The sequence below is a fragment of the Manis pentadactyla genome, chromosome 3 (assembly GCF_030020395.1).
Source record: "Manis pentadactyla isolate mManPen7 chromosome 3, mManPen7.hap1, whole genome shotgun sequence".
Taxonomy (NCBI): domain Eukaryota; kingdom Metazoa; phylum Chordata; class Mammalia; order Pholidota; family Manidae; genus Manis; species Manis pentadactyla.
The window spans coordinates 190,900,083-190,921,419 of record NC_080021.1 but is presented as its reverse complement, the minus strand read 5'-3'; the positions used below and the strand labels follow the sequence as shown (position 1 = coordinate 190,921,419).

The following is a 21,337-nucleotide window of genomic DNA, read 5'->3' as shown; positions in this document are numbered from 1 at the left end:
TTGTTCTTTAAAATTTCATTTCATTTGCTATCATTTAACAAATCAATTGGATTATATAAAGAAACTGGTAATACCACATCAAACAGAGATTAACAGCATTTCAAACTAGTTTCCAATGTAGCTTTTAGTCCTAAACTCTTAGACTCAGTAATTGCCCTGAAATTTAAGTGTTTTTTTTTTTTTTCCTCCAACTTAATTAACTATTACAGAATGTGGAAGATCTTTAATCTTCATGGTGGGCTATGTTACAAACTTGATCTATTTCTGTAAGTTTAGGAAACATACCAGAAAAAGAACCAATCAGATATTCTAGTTTATATGAAAAATTAAAGAGAAAGAAAGAAATTCTATGACACAGCAAAGTAAAGTTTTAGCCGGAAATCCATTAACATGGCAGAATCTTCATGTATAAAATAGTTCCACCTTATCCTCTCCTTTTTCTATTATCTTAAGAAAAATTTACCAGACAATAGCTTTTGATGGACTGCGAATTAGTCTGGTTTATACTATCTTTTCTAGAATAGTTTTAGCAGATCCCCAGAGGCTCACAGAGTAAGAAAGTGAGAAAGTCAACTGAGGATCCGATCCTTAACAACATCTGCATTGGGTCTTGTGCGCCACAGGGTGAAGAGGCTCTCCAAACTAGGACTGAAGGAACTGTGCTGTTTCACCCAAGAAAGATGAGATTTAAGGGACACACTGCTCGCTGGCAAATATGGGGCAGATAAGTGCCCTAAAGTCCCCCACACCCAGATCTACCCAAGGATGGGGAGTTCTACAAACCAGTAGCCTAGATGTCAATTGTAAAACAATACAGTTGCCAATAAGAAGGTGAGTGATCAAAAGACTGCTTGATGTGCAGAGAATCAGCTCAAGGGCAATAACTTAGATGACTTGAACACCTAACAGCTTCAGCATGTCAGGACTTGATGCTCCATTTGCACAATATTGCACAGACCTGTCTCTGGGCCTGGGCAGTTTGAGTCCTGGGAGTTTGTTTTCTTTGATGCCCTTTTCTACCCTTCTGTGTAGCTTCTACAGAGAGATGCATTTGCCCAGTTTTAACAAATAGAAATGAATTCTATCAGACACTGTAGAAATAAGCAGGCTCTTTCCCACTCCACAAGTATTCAAGTTAAGTTTCAACTGCCATCAATACAAGACCTAAGAGAGATTTGAAAGGTGATTTAAATGGCTCCTACAGAAAAGGGACAGCAAGTTAGCATGTCCTGTTGTACCAATGTGACTGGGCTTTGCCTTAATGAAATTCTTATTTATAGTCTTGGTGTAGGATTGGGATCAACCAATACTCTTAATTTTCTCAAGGATTTAGGAGGATGTTGGTATGCTCTGCTCCATTAGGTTAGAGAGTAACAGGAAGATTTTTTTTATTGAACTGTGTTGCAAAATTGATGATAGTGGCTTGGCACCACTCTTTAAATAATTACTGGAAACAACACGGGCATAACTGAATAAGCACTGGGCTAGAAGAAAAACAGACTGGGGGCTTGGTTCTGCCACGAACAGTTAACACTAATGCTGGCCCATCAGCTGGCGCCAGGGCCTGGAGACTATCTCTAATGTAAGTGTGGCTGGGAGGTGATTCCCCTGAACCAAGCAGTGGTAGGAAGCCTGGCTGAGGGTAGGACTGAGGCCCATCTCTCTCCCTTACTAGCTGAGTGATTTCAGACAGGTTAACCTCTATGTGTTACATTTGTCATCTGTGAAGATTACAAATATTTGCCCTGTCTACCTTACTGGGCTACTGTATAGATTTAATGAATTAATGTATAAGAACTTTGCAAGCTATAAAGATCTACTATTATAATTGATCACTGTAGGTAAAGCTGCCTTGTGACAGGGTCTGGTGGGGCCAGAGAGCCTACAGTCTAAGAGTTGTGGGGCTGGACCTAATGATCTTTTCAGAAAATGCTCATTGTTGAAACTACACAACTCCCTTTTTTGTGGAATTTTAATCACATCTCTCAAACCTCTCTTAGGCTGTGTATTCATGGCAATGGAAATGAATACTCCACTGGAGTGGGAAACAGCAGCCTATTTCTGCAGTGTCTGATAGAGTTAACTTCTTTTTTCCAAAACTGGGCACTAAAAGCCAAATGGTGCAGTTTCACATGTAAGTATATGCAGTGGTGAACCCCTTTACTCTTATATTTCTTTTAAAAATCAGAAGAAAGAGCAATCATGATTTGTCAAATGGTAGTTTCCTCATGATAAATATGGAAGGAACTGGAAAACCAAACACACAAATATATCAGCTCCAGTGTGTCTCTGAGAATAAATGGTACATAAAAGTGTTTGCTGCCTGAGTGAGGCAAACAAGTTAAAGTGGTGCACTTACAGAGGCTCACAGTCCTGGAACTGAAGACCTACGAGAGTATCTGATTCAGTCTCTCCACTTGATTGAGGAGTAGACCAGGCCTTGAACAATGAGTGACTTATGTGAGGCCTTAGATCCGCTGTAGGAGCAGCTCACTCACTAGTCACTGCTCACTGTGAAGCGAGTGCTCTAAGGTACTGGGGATGGGGACACACTCAACACGATCCCTGCTCTCAAGGAAGGAACGGTCTCGCGTACTCCTGGAGAGAGTGAGTTCTCCATGTGCTAAGTGCTGAAATAGTGCTCTCTCTAAAGAACTAGGCAGGGGATGCGGGAGGCATTCACTAATTAAACTGGAAGAGAAAGAAAAGCTATACAGAAACAACGTCAAAATTAGAAAGGAAGGAAATGAGAGGTTATTTCAGGCAGAGGGAAGACCATGCGCAAAGACACTAACCTGAGCTCTCGTAGAATCTTTGGCTCAGACGAGATCTTAGAGACCAGCTCTTTATATAACTTTAGAAAGTCCTTAAATATTACCCTGGAGAGATGATAATTCAATTTCTGCTGGAGTATTCCCAGTGAGAGGAATCCTCACAGAACAGAGAAGGTTCAGCTCTGACCTTCTCAGGTGGTCTCTCATTGGCTGTAGGGGGTCTGTTAGATTCTACCTCTTCACTGCTGCTGAATAACAGGCCTAGTATTTTTAGTCTTTGATTTCCTCTCAAGGAAATGAGAAAATGTTATGTGTTTTAGGACCTTTGACTTATAGAATGTTAGAGCTGGCAGGGGTCTCAGATATCATTTAGTTCAATGATTTTTTTCTCTTTGTGACTCATGGACCCTCTGAAAATGTTATATAAATATATGGATCTTCTCCCCATCTTTGCTCATGACACATGAAATGCCGCATGCCGTTCCAGGGCATTCATGGAGCCCCAAAGCCTATCCTGGATTAAGAAATTTTCTTTTCATTTTACTGATAGGAAACTGCAGCTCAGAGAAGTTAATGGTACAAAGTCAAATCATGGGAGTGATTCCCATGGGCAGACCACCATGGGAGCAGAAGAGTCAGACGTATGGGGCAACCCTGGAGAAAGGTGCTGACAAACTGAAGATGTCAGGGGAGTGGGCTGAACAGGGCCTGTTATAAAGCAATCAGGAGGCTGCAGTAGGAGAGGGAGCATCATGAGCACTTTCTCTAAGTATCTGGAAGTTTGTTTAAGGAAAAGGAACTAGACTTTTCTTCTTCAGGGGGCAGCTCAAGACCAAAAGGTAGGGAAGAACTTCTGTCAGATAGAACTGTCCACTCATGGGATACTCTGCTCAAGAGGAACAGAATTCCTTGTCACTTGACTTTTTGAGGACACAGGACCACCTCCTGAGCAAAGGACTGAAGCATCAGGAGACTTTGAACTGGGTGACCTAAACTGACTTGATGGTGGAACTCTAAGAGGCATACCTACTCAGTCCCATACACCAACCAGGAGGAAGCTCAGGTTCCCCAGAGATTGTGGTAAGGAAGGTAAGTGGTAAGCGAGGAAGTGAAGAAAGTTCTGGATGGCCGAGACTTTCTCAGTGTGAGGGTGGGGGAGTGTGGTAGCACTGAAGAAAAGTGAGGACTGGAGATGGAAGTGGAAGTAACATGTTGAGGGGTCTTACAGAGCATCGCAGACGGTAGTCAAGAATGGTGGCCTGTAGAGAGTGTAGAGTAATCAGTAGAATCACTCATGGCAGCGCTAGCAGGGAAGTAAGGAGGCAAGAAGAGAAACAGGCTGTGGTGATGAGTTGTAGGTTTCAGTGAGTCTGAAGTGATAATGACAAGAACACTTGCAAATGGAAATGCCCAGTGATCTGAAGCATTGGCAAGCGACAGAAGGACAGCAAAGTGGAAATGCCCGGCAGGCGGCTCATGATGCAGGGTTAGAGTTCCAGGAGGCCAAGCTGGGGGACAGATGAACGGGTTACCTACAGAGCTGAAGTAATCTAAGTTTTAAGAGTGGATATATTTTCAATGGAAAAAAGTAGAGCATGAGTAGAAGTCCAAGGAGTACGTCCACAGGGCTGACCGTCTTTAAAAAGATGGGAGAAAAACAGTGAGATTGCAGAGTGAGATACAAACCCAGCAAGAGCAAAGCTCTGAGGAAGGAGCAATCAACATGAGACAGGCTTAGGCAAGTGTGCACCCATCTGTGTGCCTGGCGGGGGGGTCGTGGTGGTGTTCACACGGGAACACAGGTGGTGCGGCATGGCCGTTTTTACATGGTGTTTTTAAATGGATCATAGGTATCTCTTAAATAGTATTTCCTAAAAAAGATACCTTAGAAAACATGGCTAAAACGTCTCTCTTCCAATTTCTTTATCAGTAAGTTAGAAATCACTTTGCTTCAAGTTTAGTAAGTTCCTTTCACATCCTTGCTTTAAGAAAGGTGATGCCTGCCATCCTAACACGACAAGCTGGGAAAGGTACATCGAGGCAGCTGCAAGGACTGGATTTAATCTTATTTTTTGTTCCTTGAAGCAAAAACCACAAACAAAAATTAAACACTGACTCAGATTTAAAGAAATAACTTTTGAGAATTAAAATCAAGACAAATTAAATCCATTTCTTATCCATTTAAATGTTCTCTTGGAGGTCTGTGTGCCTTGTAGGAGGGGATGGTCACACTTTCAATAGTGACATCCAATAAAGGAAAGACTGTGACTAAGAAAAAGCAAGGGACAAGATAATTGCTCAGTTTTGGCCATTTTAGATATTATCATAGTAAGCACAGCTCCCATTTGAACGTGTTTTTAAAAAATTCAGAAACTAAGCACTAAAAACAAAGAGCACCTGTCTTTCGCAAAAGTGAAACTTATTAGGGAAACAACTAAAAGGGGGTTGGACAAGAGGTTCTCTAAATCCCCTTGTCATTTCAAACCCTCTGGGCTGGAAGTTGTTAAGGCCATGTTAGGAGTAAATTTTAAACCATCATTCTATTCTATTTAAACATGCCATTATTTGAAGCTTCATCCTCTGCACAGGAGATGTTCTGACAAACAGGCTCTTGGTTTCCAGCTCTACAGTGACGCAGTAGCATGCCTGTCCAAACCCTTGGCCCCAGGAGCACCAATGCCCCACCCCCAGACAAAGTGGGGGGGGGACAGGAGGCTGAGGTCACCACCAATGATGATTTGGGGGTTTCCCCAGAAATGGAGCATGCCTAGAAATCAACTCATCTAATTTGTCATGTTTTACTGGTGAAGAAATTGAGGCCCAGAGAGAAATGCTGTGTTAAATTCATCACCAGTAAATATCAGAGGCTGCACTGGAGCTGTGTCTTCTTTCTACCATAACCCTTCTACTTTGCAGGAAAAGGGGTTTGGAGAAAGGAGGACTCCAGGACCTCCTCTCTCCAACAACAATGAATGCAATCTATTAGGATTAACACATTCCTTTTTGGGGGGCATACAAAGTCAGTCGTGTTGCCTTTGTAGGGTTCTGTCTTATATTCAGGTAGATACCACTTCAGATTCTGAAGACAGATTCTCACACATTAAACTGCAGTTTATAGAAACATCAGTTAGAAGGAAATACAATATTCCATCCCTTATAGAGAATATTTATTTGCAACTCAGGATAAGTTGTCACATGTATTACCTGCTCACAATTGTCACTCACATGCAGAGAACCTTTATAAGAAGGCTGGAAAAAGAGGCATGTAGAAGTCTTGGGTTATCCAGGATTCTTTGGCAAAAGTGAAAAGGAGAAAGCCTCAATAAGACAAGAAAGCAAAATAATATTTTCTAGGATGCCACCAACCTTGGCAGCTTCAGAGGCACAAAAATCATGTGTTTCTCTCAGTCTTCTCTACTGAAGGCTAACGTTATGGTTTATCCTGCCCTTTATCCATATTTAAAATCATTACTTATTATACTTATGCTTCTACCTTAAGGGCAAGATAAGGAAAGATTCATGATTTGGAAGGACTTAAAATCTGGAAAGATTCAAGATACAGTCAGGAAGTGACCTCTTGAGAATCTGCCTGTTAAGCGCATCTTTATCAGCAGAGGTTTTTGTATCTATATCTGCTAACAACAATCCTGCCATTTAAGATACCCAGCAAAGGTATCAAAGAAAAAGCAAACCAAAACATAATTTAAAGCCAGTCATTTATGATAAAATAATCACAATGTACATATAATAAGCACAAATGACTTCTGCATGTTCTGTATCAATATCCAAAAGAATGTGAAGTACTTTGCTTTTAGTCACTGTTTTATCTGCAGACTCTAGCCAAGAGTTTTGTATATATAGAAAGAATTCAATCACTTGAATAAATTACACTAAGTATAGGTTTGTTAGGGAATAGATGGGGGAGAGCAGGTTATTTATACAATTTGGTTCCTTTAATCAAATCAAAACCAGACTTAAGATTAGTCAAGTGAAAGTAGGCTAGGAATTGGTGTAAGATCCTTTTGGAAAGGCGGGAATGGTGAGAAGACCAGTTTTGTCATTGTATCTTACTGCACATAGCACTCCCACCTCCCAGCTCCTTGCCATGGGGGGTGTGGTGGGGGTTTGTCCCTGGGCTGGCACATCAGGGACTAACCTGATGTGGAATCAGCCACCAGGTAGAGAAAAGGCCTCCCTCCTTTGAAGGACTGGTGAGCAGAAAGGGGACGGCGATGTGGTACAGGCATCAAAATGATTTCAGATCTCTAGACTCCTTCTCCTGGTCACTCCCGCCACCCACCCGCTTGCACCGACTCTGAGCTGTGGAACACTACTATCTCTATAGCTCAAGCTTACTTGGCAGCAGCATCTTTTCTCAACTGTTCATGCTTCATGAGGAGATTCTTCCGGTCTCGAAAAGCTTTTCTGACCTTATACCCTTTGTAGACAGCTTGGATTTTGAAGGCAGCAATGTCTTGAATAGCTGCGATGGACAGGGCTCCACGCTCCAACATGAACTGGATCACTTCATGGCGCTCACCAAGCAAAGCATAATCAAGGGGAGTGTACCTGGAGTAGGAGGATTTTTTTTTAAGTGTTGGAATGTAATTGAAGGCACAATTAACTAGCAATATTATGCAGCAGAAGGAAACCTCATTCCAAGATGTGGAATATTCTTCAAGCAAATCTATGTTCTCTACTCCAGAGCTGTTCCTTTCCTCCCTGAGGTGTGCAAAGCCAGGGTGAGGCTGGGGCCAAGGTCTCCATGTTGCCGGCCATGCTGGCTCCTGAGTTCGGCTTGCTACCTCACAAACGGGGGCTGTAAGAACACACGATCACTTTTCTTCTTCTCTAAGTGCCAAATAACTCCCCACTATTGAAAAAATCCTGCAAATAATATTCTTTGAGATTTATAAGTTTGAGCCCATGATTACTGACAGGTAATGCTCATGAAATAAAAAATATACCTCCAAATGGAGAGATTTAGTATGTGATAAGGATGGCCCTTTAAATCACTGCACAAAGAATGGATTATTAAATAGTGCTGGGACAACTGGGAAGCCATCTGGGGAAAAAAAAGATTCTTGTATCACATTTTATACAAAATGAATTCTGGAAGAAGCACAAATCTAAGTATAAAAAGCAAAACTATGAAAGTACTAGAAGAACCCATAGAAAAAAAATTTAAAAATATTGGAGTGGGAAGTCTTTTCTAAAAAAAAAACGATACAAAACTCAGAAACCATAAGAGAAGACTGGTAAATCCAACTATGTAAAAACAACAAAATTTTGCAGGGCAAAAAACCACCAAAACAAAGGTAAAAGATACCAGAATAGGAAATACTACTGGCTCCTAAACATATAAAAATACGTTCAATATTTCTCATTTAAGAGAAATACAAATTAAGACAACATGGAGAGCATTTTAATGATTGGATCAGCAAAGATCAGAAACTTTAATAGTACACTGTGCTGGCAAGGATGGAGGCAGGCAGCTCTCTATCGTACTTTAATCTTTAGGGAGAATAATTTGACAATATTTATCAAAAGTATTCCTGTATCTGCCCTTTGACATGGCCATTTCACTTACATGCATTTATCCTACAGATCAGTTCTCAAGTGTGAAATGCTTTATGTACAAGGATAGTCATAGAAACATAGTTTGAAATAGTAAAAGAATGGAAACAACCTCAATGTCCATCAACAGAAGACTGGTTAAATAAAGTACAGGCCATCCATGTAATGAAGTCATCTGCACAATGCAGCCATTACTGCAGCATATGAGTAAATAAGGAACAATTTCCAGGATGTCTTGTTAAAGTGAAGAAAAAGAAAAAAGAGTAAGAAACAGAACAGTATTATGGCATGCTCCATTTGTATAAAAAGAACATATCCCTATATGCCTATCTATGTAAAATATATCTGTAGATATTTCCCAAGAAACTGGTGAGAGTTTTGCCTCTGGGGGGGAAACTGGTTGTATCAGTGGCTGGGGTAGGAGGGACATTTTGTTTTCACTGAATGCCCTTTTATGCCTTTTAAATTTGTACAGTGTGCATAATTATTTAGAAAAGATGGGTATTGTCATATAGTAATATATTTGAAACTCAACTGGTTACTTTTTAGATGTGTGATTTTAGGCCATTCCTTTTAAAAATATATATCCTTTCTATTTTTAGAAATATAAAACAAATTGGATAAATACACAGAAGAAAATAATAGTATTTATATCCCACCCTCAGAAATAATCACTGTTTAATATCTTGGCAAATATGCTTTCCTTTTTTAAAGAAAAATGATTACCTTATTAAAATGATACATATTTTAAGAGTTTAAACAATGCAAAAGTACCAAAATAAAAGGAAAACACCCCAATTCTACCATCCAACAATGGTAATGATGACTGTTATTTCTTAACCAACTTACTTGATGTTTCTAAGAACCACCTTTCCTCATCATAGACTTGGTGTGAGGAGAAAATGAAATAATAAATGTAAAGAAGATAGCATTGCACCTGGCATAAAAGAAGCAATTAATCAGTGTCAGCTGCTGCCGTTATAATTACAGGACACACACTGCAGCAAGGCTGGTGATACCACAGTTGCTTTTCATAAACATTATTTCCATAGGACTCACACCAGTATTTATGAATGCTAACGACTGCCACGATATGGTTCTCTCTGGGTGACGGTTTCTAATCCAGTGCAATCGGAGGTTTAGGAGGAAATAATCAGCGGATTTATAAAGTGGAAATAAAGGATGACTATATGGATGCATGATTAGACACAGAAAATCATCCAGTGACTACAGGAAAGAAATGATCTCTTCAAAACTAACTTAACAGTCACAGAAAAAGAATAAAAGTAAGAGATTTTCAGTATGAGGAAAGGGTGGTTTGGTCACTTCAGCAGAAACTGAATTCAGAAGGATGTCCCACATAGTCAAATTAAGGAATCCCCTTTTTAGGACAGTTTAATTTGCCACTACTGTTCAGGGACCAGAAGCCATAGAGTAGAGGTGTGTATACAAACTTTAAAACTTGATTTGTAAGTAGACAGCATTTAGTAAATTCAGAACTTTTTAAAGTTTCACAATAAATTCTAAAGTGCCTTTCGGTACTATATTTGTTATCAGAGTCACATAACTACACAATAATAGAGCATATTGAATTTTAGAGGTCATTTAGTTAATACCTTCCTTTTATAAATGAATAAACAGACCTAGAAAGATGAAGCAACTTGCTGAAGGTTAGGTCACTAGTTACCTGCAGGATCTAGACTAGAACTAAGATTGCATGACTCCCTGTTCAGTAATCCTTCCACTACACATCCGTTATTGGATTTAAGTCTCCTACAGCATAAAACTATTTCTCAAACCAATGTGCAAGTAACATATGTATTTAGTAATCTTGATCATCTTTCTATAATGATTAATATGTAGAGTCTTTCACATAGTATACAAGTAGTATTATCAAAATCTGGTTTATGACAGTAAGGCCCAAATGAAGGCTTAATTTGCAAACTTGACGAAAGGAAGTAACATGCAGGGTAATGTGGCCCAAAGAATGCTGAGCTGGGAGCCAGCAGCCTGCAGCCCTGGGCATTCCTGACACTTCTCTGAGCTTCTGTCTCCTCACCTACAGATGGTGTGAAAGGATGGAGAGAAGAACCAGGTCTCTCAGACTGCTTGTGGATGGAAAATTGCATTTTGAATATTTTAAGTATTTTATTGTGAGGAACTTCAAGCTTAAACAAAAGGAGAGAGAATAGCATAATAATTCTATACACTCATTATCCAAATTTAACAATTAGCAAGATTTTTGCCACAGTTGCTTCATCTAACCCAGTCCGTTTTATTTTTGCTAAAGTATTTTAAAGAAAATTCCAGAACCCTTATCATCCAATTTCTCTGCATGTAGTATTCACATATAAATAATATGGACATAACCACAATGAAATGATTGTATTAATAAAATTAAAAGGAATTCCTTAGTGAGATCTAGTACCCACTCCAAGTACAAATTTCCCCAGTTTTCTCAAAAATATATTTTTTATAGCTGGTTTATTCAAGTTAGGATTCTCAGTCAAGTTTTGATTTGGGGAGACACAATCTAAGTAGCTAGCAAGGTTTTAAGATTAGAATCTACACCTAGTGTTTCAGCAACTGACCATATTGTGATTATTACTGCTGAATCTTTCTTCAACCCAAATTCAATTTAGAAACATTCAAGTGCTGTGAATATTCCCATCAATGTCAGAGTGTGGCTGTCAGATAGCTATTGACTGAAAGCCAGCAGTAGTTGGCAAAAATTATGCCCACGCAGTGCACATCAAGTGGATAGTGTCAATGCATGAGAAGGAAAAATTAACACTACATTGATGGTAACCAGACAAGAAACAATGTAGATAAAGACAAGAGGTGAGATACAATTGGACTTGCCATGTGGGAATGGTCTGATGGGACAAGCGGAATGCTTAAACTGGAATGTCAATAAACATAAAAGGCATGCCAGGTTCTGACACTTGCACATCAAGGTACATTGCTGATTAAACATTAAAGGGACAGGGATATTACCACTGTCTCTTTTCATCTATAGATTGGCAAGTACAGTTAGGGGGATTTTTTCCTTTGGTCCTTCTGGCTGTAATTAACATATGTTTACTCCAGGAGGCAGTAAGCATCTCAATTCACCAACTTACTTAGGCCTGAAATTCAAGGTTTAGCATATAAATGGGAACTGAATTAGAAAAAAAATATTTTTATGATTTCATAAAAAAATAGCAGCCAGACAGTAAACATTGTTATAGAATGAATCCTTCATAGAAATAAATTAATACTAATTCTTAGGAGTCTTAACCTTTCCCTTTGGTTTCTAGGGTTTCAATCCTCTCACATATCTGCTGTAATATCAAAACTTCAGCCTTGACGATTCCGCTTGGCTTTCCAGCTTTAAGTGTCCAAATCCCTAAATCTTTAAGTCTTTTTTTGTTTTGCAGTTGTCATTTCACTATAATAGAGAAAGTGAGTTCTTTATATAATCATTCTCAAAGTTAAGACACACTTTTCTGCTTTATCTAATTCTGCATGTGCTTCAAGAATTCCAGAAGCTTCTAATGCAGGTGTCAAGTAGGGTAATGCTACAGCAAACTTGAAGACACCAACTTGACAACATGGCAATTATTTACTGAGCATCTATTTCATGAAAAGCATTGTGAGCAGAGATGATCATGATCTTCCAGAGTTCTTGGCCATAGGGAGGACAGATTACACAGAATTAAAATGTGCTAATTGCTGTTCAAATTCACAGTATAGAGGAGAACATAGTTTGGAACACATGACTGTGGAATCAGCACAGTCTTGGTAGATGAGACTGCATCTGAACAGAGGAATGACCTGATTAACAATTATGTCAGAAATATGATTTAGGGAGGCTACTTTGGAAGCAGATGAATTGAATGACAGAAAGATGTAAGGAAGGAAAACACTGAAGGGACACTGTGTGAGTCCCAGAAAGAGTCCCAGAGGGCAGGATCGAGTAGTGGTGCTGGAAATGAGGAGGAGATGACAGGATGAGCCAAGGCGAGAGATGAGCCTGAAATACAGACTGAGAACTCGCCAGCACCAAGGGACTGTGGAAGCCGGGTGGTAGATCAGACTGCCAAAGGACACAGGCTGGGAGGAGATCCAGTTCTTAAAGAATGTTTATATTTAAAAAGTTTAAAAATGGAAGAGGAGCCAAAAGAAATGGAGATGAGCAGACATGACTGGAAGAAAACTGTCACAGAAGCTTAGAGAAGATACAGTCTCAAAGCAAAGGAGTCAACAGAGCAGGCGACACAGAAAGGCCAGAGAGAGTGCGCCAGAGGACGACATATGATTTATCGATGAGGAATTTTCCAGTGACCATTCAGACACAGATTTCAGCATAAATGTGAAGATGGAAGCCAGACTACAAAGGCATAAATGTTGAGAATGAGGAAGTGGAGGCACTGAAGAGTGTCTGAGAGAAAGAAGACTTTATAGGCAGAAAAGACAAACTTTGGAAAAAACAAAACTGGAAAATAGACAAAAGATACAGACAATGGGGAAAGGTTCTGAAAGAAGTCAGAAAGACGAAGGAGGTGGTCCCAGAAAAGATAAATGTGTTTCCTCGAGACAGTGCCTCCTTCTCTGTGAAGTCTCCCACTTCCTGACAGGTACAAAGAACTGGTGGTGGCTCAGCAAGGGCCGCTGCAGTGAGTACAGACCCAGGCCGGGAGAGCTCAGGTACTGAAGTCCGATCACAGACTCAACTGTTACCTACAGATCACTAGAATCTTCTTAGAGCCAATACCACCAAGAATCTCTCCTGCAGACTTCATGCTGCTGCTGGCCTTTTACTGGGCCATGCGCCCTTGGCAACATCCCTAGCCTAACTCTGGATCTCCTATCATTCATGAAATCAGTATCTAAACTAAAATCCTGAACTGTCATCTTAGCTTCTCATTTTTTCATGCTACACAGTGGCACCTTTGTCCACTAACTGATAATATTCTCTTCATCAGGAAAGACTTCTTGATACATCACACATTTCGCTGGCCTACCCGAATTCCTACTCCTGGTCCATTAGGACTCCCCTGATTTGATGCCAGTCATAAGCCAGAGAGGGCCTAAATTTCCTCATCTGTAAAACGTGAGCTTGCCCTAGGTACTATCTAAATTTCTGAATAGCTTTAAAATCCCATGATATTAAATCAACAGTGCATGGAACTTTTGCTCTTTTCTTCTAGTTCAGGAATTCTTAATGTAGATACTATTATTTCTGAACCAGTATCTATACTTGAGGTTTTTTTAATGTGGCAGAAAGAATGTGAGATGAACAACAATATATTGTTCTTATCAACAGCTTACCTCTCCTCATTGTTTTCCATCTGATTAGGGAAAGCAGCAAAGTCTAGTAGTAACTTAATGGCATCAAGATATCCATTGTTACAGGACCAGTGCAAAGCTGTTCTTCCCTACAAGCATGAACAAAAATCAAGCACATCTGTAGTAGGTATTGTTGGATATACAGTTACTTTTGCTAACTCAAAATAAAAATAGTTCCCAAATTGCTCAATTACAAAAAAGGGAAAATATTAAGTATACAATGGAGAAAATGGACAGCACCTTAGTCAGGTGATCAAAATTAATACTGTGTTGAATTAGGGGATCATAAGTCTCTAGAGGTGATACCCTGTGAAAGATTCGGTTTCGTTTATATAATACTCCAACCAAAAATATAATAGTTGAATTTAATTATGAGGAATCATAAGACAAACCCAAATTGAGTGACATTCTATAAAATCAATTGCCTTAAAAAAATTCAATGTCATGGAAGACAAAGCATGAAGCATTACTAGAGATAAAGAGGGATACTTCACAGTGTTAATGGAGTCAGAGAGGAGGATATCCTAATCCTAAATCAGTATGCAGCTAATAACACAGCTTCTAAATACACAGGATGAAAATTGACAAAATTAGAAGGCTAGATGGTTAAATCCATAATGACAGTGGGAGATTTCTAACCCACCTTTTATATAGTTTATAGAACAAACAGATAAAAGAGCAGTAAAGATATAGAAGACTTGAACAGTACTATAAAAATTTGAGCTAAGTGATAAGTATAAAACATTGCACCTAACAATGACAAAACTAGTACTCAAGTGTACACAGAACTTACCAAAATCATCGATATGCTGGTCCATAAAGAGAGATTCAAAAGATTTTGAAAGATGATTCAGAGTATGTTTTCTGACCATAGTAAAATTTAAGCTACAAGTCAGTGTGGTAGGCAGAATAAAGCACTGCCTTGCAAACATGTCTACCTCTTAGTCTCTGGAATTTGTTACTATGTTATTTCTATGGAAAGGGGGAATTAAGGCTGTAGATGGAACTCAGGTTGCTAGTCAATGGGGGAGATTATCCTGGATTATCTGGGTAGGCTCAGTACAATCATAAGGGTCCTTACAAGTGAAAGAGGGAGGCAGAAGGAGTGTCAGAGTGATGCAGTATGAGAAACACTTGGTCAGTCATCGCCGGCTCTGAAGGCAGAGCAATGAGGAAACAAGCCAAGGAATGAGAGCACCTTCTAGAAGCTAGGAAAGTCAAGGAAACAGATTCTCCCCCAAAGCCTCTGAAAAATGTAGTCCTGTTGACACCTTGATTTTTAGCCCAATGAGGCCCACTTTGGATTTAAAAACATCTAGAACAGTAAGAAAATAAATTTCTGTTGTTCTAAGACCTATGTTTGTAGTAATTTGTTAAATAGGAAATGAATATAATCAATAACAAAAGGGTAATGAGAAAATGCCCAACTGCCTGAAAAATAATACACTTCTAAATATTCTGTGGGTCAAATAAATCAAGATTAGAAAATCAGAAATTAGAAAATGTTTGAGCTGAATGATGACGATTGTACAATTTACCCAAACTTGTAAGATCTAGCTAAAGCAGTGCTTAGAAGAAAGAAGCGCACTTAAATACATATGTTGAAAGAATATTGAAAAAGAATCAAGGTTTAAGCTTTCATCAAGAGGATCTTTAAAAAAATAGTAAATCAAACCTTAGGAAAGCAGATGGTAGGAAATAATAAAGATAAGGGTAAACACCAGTGAAGTAGTAAAAAAAAAACTTGAAATACAGAAAATCAACAAAGATAGAAGTTCTTCGTAAAGATGAATAAACTAGATGGAAAAGTTTTTAGAAACGAAGAGATAAAACACTTTAGCAATATGTGAAATATGTAAGAGGAAATCACAGGTCCTACAGCTAATAGAATATGCAACCAACTTTATGCAAATACATTTGGTATTTTTAATAAAAAATGGGTAAATTTCTCAAGAATTTACCAAATTTTTCATCTTACCAAAGCTGAAGGGTAAATAATTAGAAAATCTGAAGAGTCTTACCATTATTAATGGAACTGAATCAGTCATTAACAACTTTTGCACAAAGAAAACCTCCAGAACAGGTGACTTCACCTGGGAATTTCTACAAAACTTTAAGGAAGAAGTGCTACCAATCTTACACAAATTATTTAGGAGAATAAGGAAAGAGGACTATTTCTTAACTCTTTTTATAAGGTCAGCGTAAACTTGCTACCAAAACCTGACAAGTGAAACACAAGAAAGGGAAATTACAGGTCAATCTTGCTCATGAACATAGATGCAAAAGTCTCAGAATATTAGCTAATAACATCCATCAATATATATATTTTAAAAATATAAGTCTCGTTTACTCCAGGAATGAAAGGGTGGTTTAACATCTGAAAAAAACAATGTAATCAATGTAATTCACCATATTAACAGCAAAGAGGAGAAAAATAATATGATCATGTTGATAGATGTAGAAATGGTATCAGAGAAAAATTAAACAGCTAATTGTGATTTAAAAAAGACTCCTAGCAACTAGAAATATAAAGGAAACTATAGCAAATATCATATTCAGTGGTGAAATATTGCCACATTGTATTGGAGGTTGTGGCCAGTTTAATAAGATGACAAAGAAATGAAAGGCAGAAGGATTGGAAAGGAAGAAAGAAAAATGTTACTTTTCATAGATATTATTTTTATGTAGGTAATCCAAAACAATACACATAACTAATAGAACTGGAAAGTAGCTTAATATACTACTTCTATAAGTAAAAATCATTTCTAATGAGCAGATTTGTGAGTAATCTAATTTGATAAATTGTTGTTTTACTTAATTTTAGTTAACAAAAAAGAAATAATTTGAACATTTTCAAGAAACAATATATTAAAAAACCTAGAATTTCTACCTCTTTGTCTTGAATGTTAGGGTCTGCATTATTTTCCATGAGCACTGCCATGCAGTTGATGTATCCCCCATATGCAGCACACTGCAAAGGGGTGCGTCCTGCATAATCTTGAACATTTGGATTGATCTTATTTTCTATCAGTATCTGGCAAACATCAGCATTTCCTCCCAGTGCTGCCCAGTGTAAAAGAGAATGTCCATCTTGGTCAACTAGATCTACCCTTGCTCCACCTGAAAAAAGCAAAAATTTGATGAAAATGCCTAATACTGAAAGAATTTATAAAAATGAATAGAAGTTAAAAAAATATTACAACAGTCCCTTAAATGCCTTACTAGTAGCAAAACGCTTCCATGTATATTATCTACCTTAGATTTTTATAACAAGCTGGTAAGCTCAAACAACTCTCAACAGGTGCAGCTAGGCGTGGAGTTCCAGTGCTGGGCGTCAGCTCCTCCCTCCTTCCCTCTACCCAGCGGCGCTCAGCTATGTAAAGTCATATTTGAAATGGTGAATGCAAGAATTCCTACCTGTTGAGAGTGACTTGTTAGGAGTAGTCCAAACAACTAACCTTGAATAAGTGTCTGGATCACATCTTTGTGTCCCATCTCACAGGCTCGGAAAAGTGGCGTATGTTTCATGACATCTGTAGCATCTACCTGAGCACTGTTTTCCAGTAATAACTTCACGGTGCTGACGTGGCCAGAAAGGGCGGCAGCATGTAAAGCTAAAAGGGAGCAAAAGAAAGTGAAGGGCTCTTTATAAACAACTTTACATTTTTATTATTCTATGTACCTTTTCCTCATGATTTCCTCATCATTTTGGCTAAATGCAACTTAATCTTAAGGATTCTCTACTTTTCACTGTTATAGATTTCTGTCTTCCCCTCTATTCATATGGATTAGTCACACCTTTTCCCTCTCTTTTCTTCCTCCACACTGTTGGTCTGCAATGGTCTCCTCTTCTCAGTTACTAGTTTATTATCTTTTCCTCTAAGAGTAAGAGAATAAAAGAATGACACAGAGAAATGATTTAAACGACAATGCACTCACTTCTGCCCACTAACCCACTCAGTAAGTATATGCCTGGAGGGCTGTCTGACAGGAGAGGTCCACTAATGTTCCTCCAGTTGGTTCCCCGGGCTGTTCCTGTGGTTGGTCTGTACACCCACATGGCACGACGGGCACCCTCTTACTGCACTGAGCGTACTTCTCATATGACATGCAAGCCAGTTATTTTTTCAGGGCCAGTTTAAGAAACAACAATTTGTTTCAACATTGGAGGAAAAACAGATGGATTGTGGTCTCCTGTCTGGTATTTTCATAAGGGGTTTGAAAGAGTAATTTGGGTTACATGTTAAGTTTCATCTTATATTGACCCCCTAACTATGTTATTATACCCCATTGCTTGATAAATGCCATCACCCTTTAGATGACTCCTTAAATTCTATTTAAATTCATCCCTCTTTAAATTCTGAAATTGCCAAGATAACTGTCTAGAAGCCTGGGCAGTTCTTTCTAAGTATTATGGCTTTATAATGCCTGGAACAATGTTTCTTTCATAGAGTGTGATCCATTAACCAAACCTGGGATGCCTATAAAAATGCAGATTTCTGGGGATTTGTTTAGAACCTACTACAGGCTGGGTACTAATGTAATGCTGAGAATTCCCCAGGGAACAAAACAGATAAGGGTACATTCTAGTAGGGGAAGCAAAAGAAAATAAAACAAAAAAACTGAATCAATAAACAAGAAACTATTACACAGTGATGGATGCTGTAATTAAAATAAAAGGTATTTTGATATGTAGAGCACCTGGGGGACTACTTTTGATTGTTGGTTAGGGCAAGCTGTGCTAAGGAACTGACATTTGAGACCTGAATCATAAAAAAGGGACAGTGATGTTGAGATCTCAAGAGAGAGTAGTTGGGCAATGAGAACAGATAGGACAGGACAGGAATGAATCTCTGTGTTTAAGGAAGGCAAGGAAGCTGCAAGCAATAAATGAGAGTGGGTTAAGTCAGCGAGGTAGAGAAGGCCATATGATAAGAGGCTATAAAAGTCAGAGCAATGGAAGACACTGAAAGGGTTTAAGTGAGTAAGTGATAATTTGATTTATGCTTTCAACAGATCACTCTAGCTGTTGTGAGAAGTATGCATTGTAGTAGGTTAGAACATAAACTGTGAGGCCAGTGACCTCTGTTGCAGCAGACTGGGCAAAAGATGGCGGTGGCTTGAACTGGGGTGGCAGGAGTGGAAATAGTGAGGAGCAGAAAGATCTAGAATATATTTTGGAGGTGGAGTCAACAGGACTTGTTGACAGGATGTGAAACAGGATATTTGTCTGTATGTTCTGGGAATCTGCAATTCCCCAAGTAATTCCCTTACATGTACTTGAGTTTAAGACTCCTGACCTAAATGGCTGAATGTCAGTTTCAAGACAAGAGTGATTTCAAGACAAGATTCAGACAAGAGTGAGAGACTTCAAATATCTGAAGTGCTGTCACTTCAGAGAGCACAGCCTGAAACATTCAGTTTGACAAACTGTGGCCCAGTATAAGGAAAAACATTCCAATTGAGTTAGGTTAAGATGGAAGTAGTGGGTTCCATAGCTGATCAGCCAGAGGCTGGAAGACCTCTGGTGAGAATGTTATAGGGCAGATTAAAGCACCGTAGAGATGTGATAGTTCGGTGATTTTTCACATTTTAAGGGCACAAGAATGCTTTTCCCCCCAAGTGAAATTTTATAAAACACTCAACATATAAACCAGATAAGGGTTGAGTGGTTCTGACTAAAGTAGGAGTGGAGGGTTACCCACTTAAGCACCCATCCCCCAACCCCCACCCCTGCAACACCTCGGGTACCTTTATAGAAACCTGTTGTTCTGAAGAGCACGGCTTGGAAACTCTCAACTAAATTTAATTTTAACGTGCTTTCTAATTCTGAAATTCTACAATTTTGTGTTGTGGCATCAGTATGCATCAGATACTCTTCAGATAAATGTCAATGTCAAATGAAAACACAAAATTTCAGTTAAGCAGAAAACAGAATTAATGATCTTATTAAATGAAATTCCCCATTTCTGACTATTTGCATTTATTTAAAAATAATCTGATATTTAACTGTTGTTGCTCTCTCTTTGAAAAAATGCCACAAGTTTACAAATCTAAAGTTTTTAAAAATTTTAACCTTATGTTATGGAAAATTTCAAACATATTCATAAGTAAACATATTCAATAGTCCAGTGAATTCAATACAGCCTTCACCTACCTTCAACAGTTATCAGTACATGCTTATTACTCTTGTTTCATCTACCCACCAACCATTCTCTCACCACCTTCTGTTTTGAATAAAATTCTAGTCATGCTCTTTCATTTGTAAATATTTTGATAAGTATATCTAAAAAGACGAGAATTCTTTTTAAAAACACAACCACTATAGCAGCTAGCATCCATTTAGGAGACAGAAACCATGCTAGATACTTAAGCATAGAGAATTCAATATAAAGAAGTGTTAGCTACGGACTGAAGAACTGAAGAAGCAAAAGAGAACACTAAGGCATCACAGAGGGCAAAAGCAGCAAACAGCCAGCAGTTCCAGGGCTGCGGGAGCACAAAGAAGACGGAGTTATTAAAACTGCTTGGCTGAAGCTGGAGTCTCTGAGGAGGGTGTTCTGAGGCTGGCGCTGTGATTGTGTGGAAAACTGCAGAGTGGAGTTAACTGTAGCCATTGCAGCAAACTACCCCTGCCCTGTTGAGGAACGCTTACTAGGGAGATGCCGACACGAACGGGGAACCGCTCTGTTTCCTCTGCCAGGCTTCCAGTCTCCCTCCGCTGCCCCCAAGGAGTGATTCTAACTCCAGGGCACCTGCTGGCCAAGGGGAAATGTGGTCCCCAGAACCCCCATGGGGTCCCAGCATTGCAAAGAAAGGATAGTACCATTGTCATAACTAAAAAATATTAACAAAAATTCTGTAATATCAAATATCTGGATAGTATTCACATTTTCTTAGCAGCTTTATAACTTTTTTTGATTTATTTGAATCAAGATCCAAATAATATCTGTATATTGCTGTTGATAAGAACTCTTTTCTAATGGGAAAGAACAAACAACACTGTAGAGGAATGATAGCGAGAAACTCACTGTCATAAAAGAGAAATGTCAGGAAGGCATCTTTGTCATATAACAAAACTCCCTTAGGAGAAAGAGCCAGGGAATTAATGAATCTGAGAAAAATTTATAGCTGGCTGCAACTATGGTGCACATCAGAAAGACACCTTTGGTCAAAAGGATGCAAGCATCCTTGCCCATATTTTATTAAAATACATGAAAAAGTTAAACTACAAGCAAGGCTAGTGATAAAGTAAAAGACTGCTTACTAAAGGAACTTTACAAAGAATTAAATGTTCAGTCCATTTATAAACTCAATGTCCTATGTGTCTGCACCACAACCCTTAAGAAGCTTAAGGTCCACCATGAAGCTTTGATAAAGAAATACTTTTTAAAGTTAAAGCCTTTAATGAAATTGATATTTTGTTAATATCTCGGTGGTCTAGGAACAGGGAGGGAGATTAATAGGTATAGTAACTCCTGTTGCCTCTCTCCTCCAAGTGCTCCATCTGTAGTTTTGGTGGCCAAGAGACCTCTTATCCAGAACAAAAGGTAGGTGCAAATGGCTGCACCTATGTTTATACATATATGGAAATTTAACACTGAGAAGCTCCTAGCTGAGTATTTATTCTGTTCAGTGCTATTATTGTGCGGTTG

At 38.7% G+C, this 21,337-nt stretch overlaps 1 protein-coding gene across 7 annotated transcripts in view; it reads right to left on the bottom strand.

Moving 5' to 3' along the window:
- The window catches only part of INVS (inversin), a 134,937-nt gene that overhangs the window by 39,303 nt on the left and 74,297 nt on the right, over positions 1 to 21,337 (bottom strand). For all 7 annotated transcript variants that reach the window (XM_057498887.1, XM_036888378.2, XM_036888381.2 and 4 more), the window contains 4 exons: positions 17,141 to 17,296; positions 16,573 to 16,802; positions 13,665 to 13,771; positions 7,131 to 7,343 (listed from right to left, as the gene is read on the bottom strand). In XM_057498887.1, the coding sequence (XP_057354870.1) occupies positions 7,131 to 7,343; positions 13,665 to 13,771; positions 16,573 to 16,802; positions 17,141 to 17,296 (706 nt within the window). The remainder of the gene's footprint in view (positions 1 to 7,130; positions 7,344 to 13,664; positions 13,772 to 16,572; positions 16,803 to 17,140; positions 17,297 to 21,337) is intronic.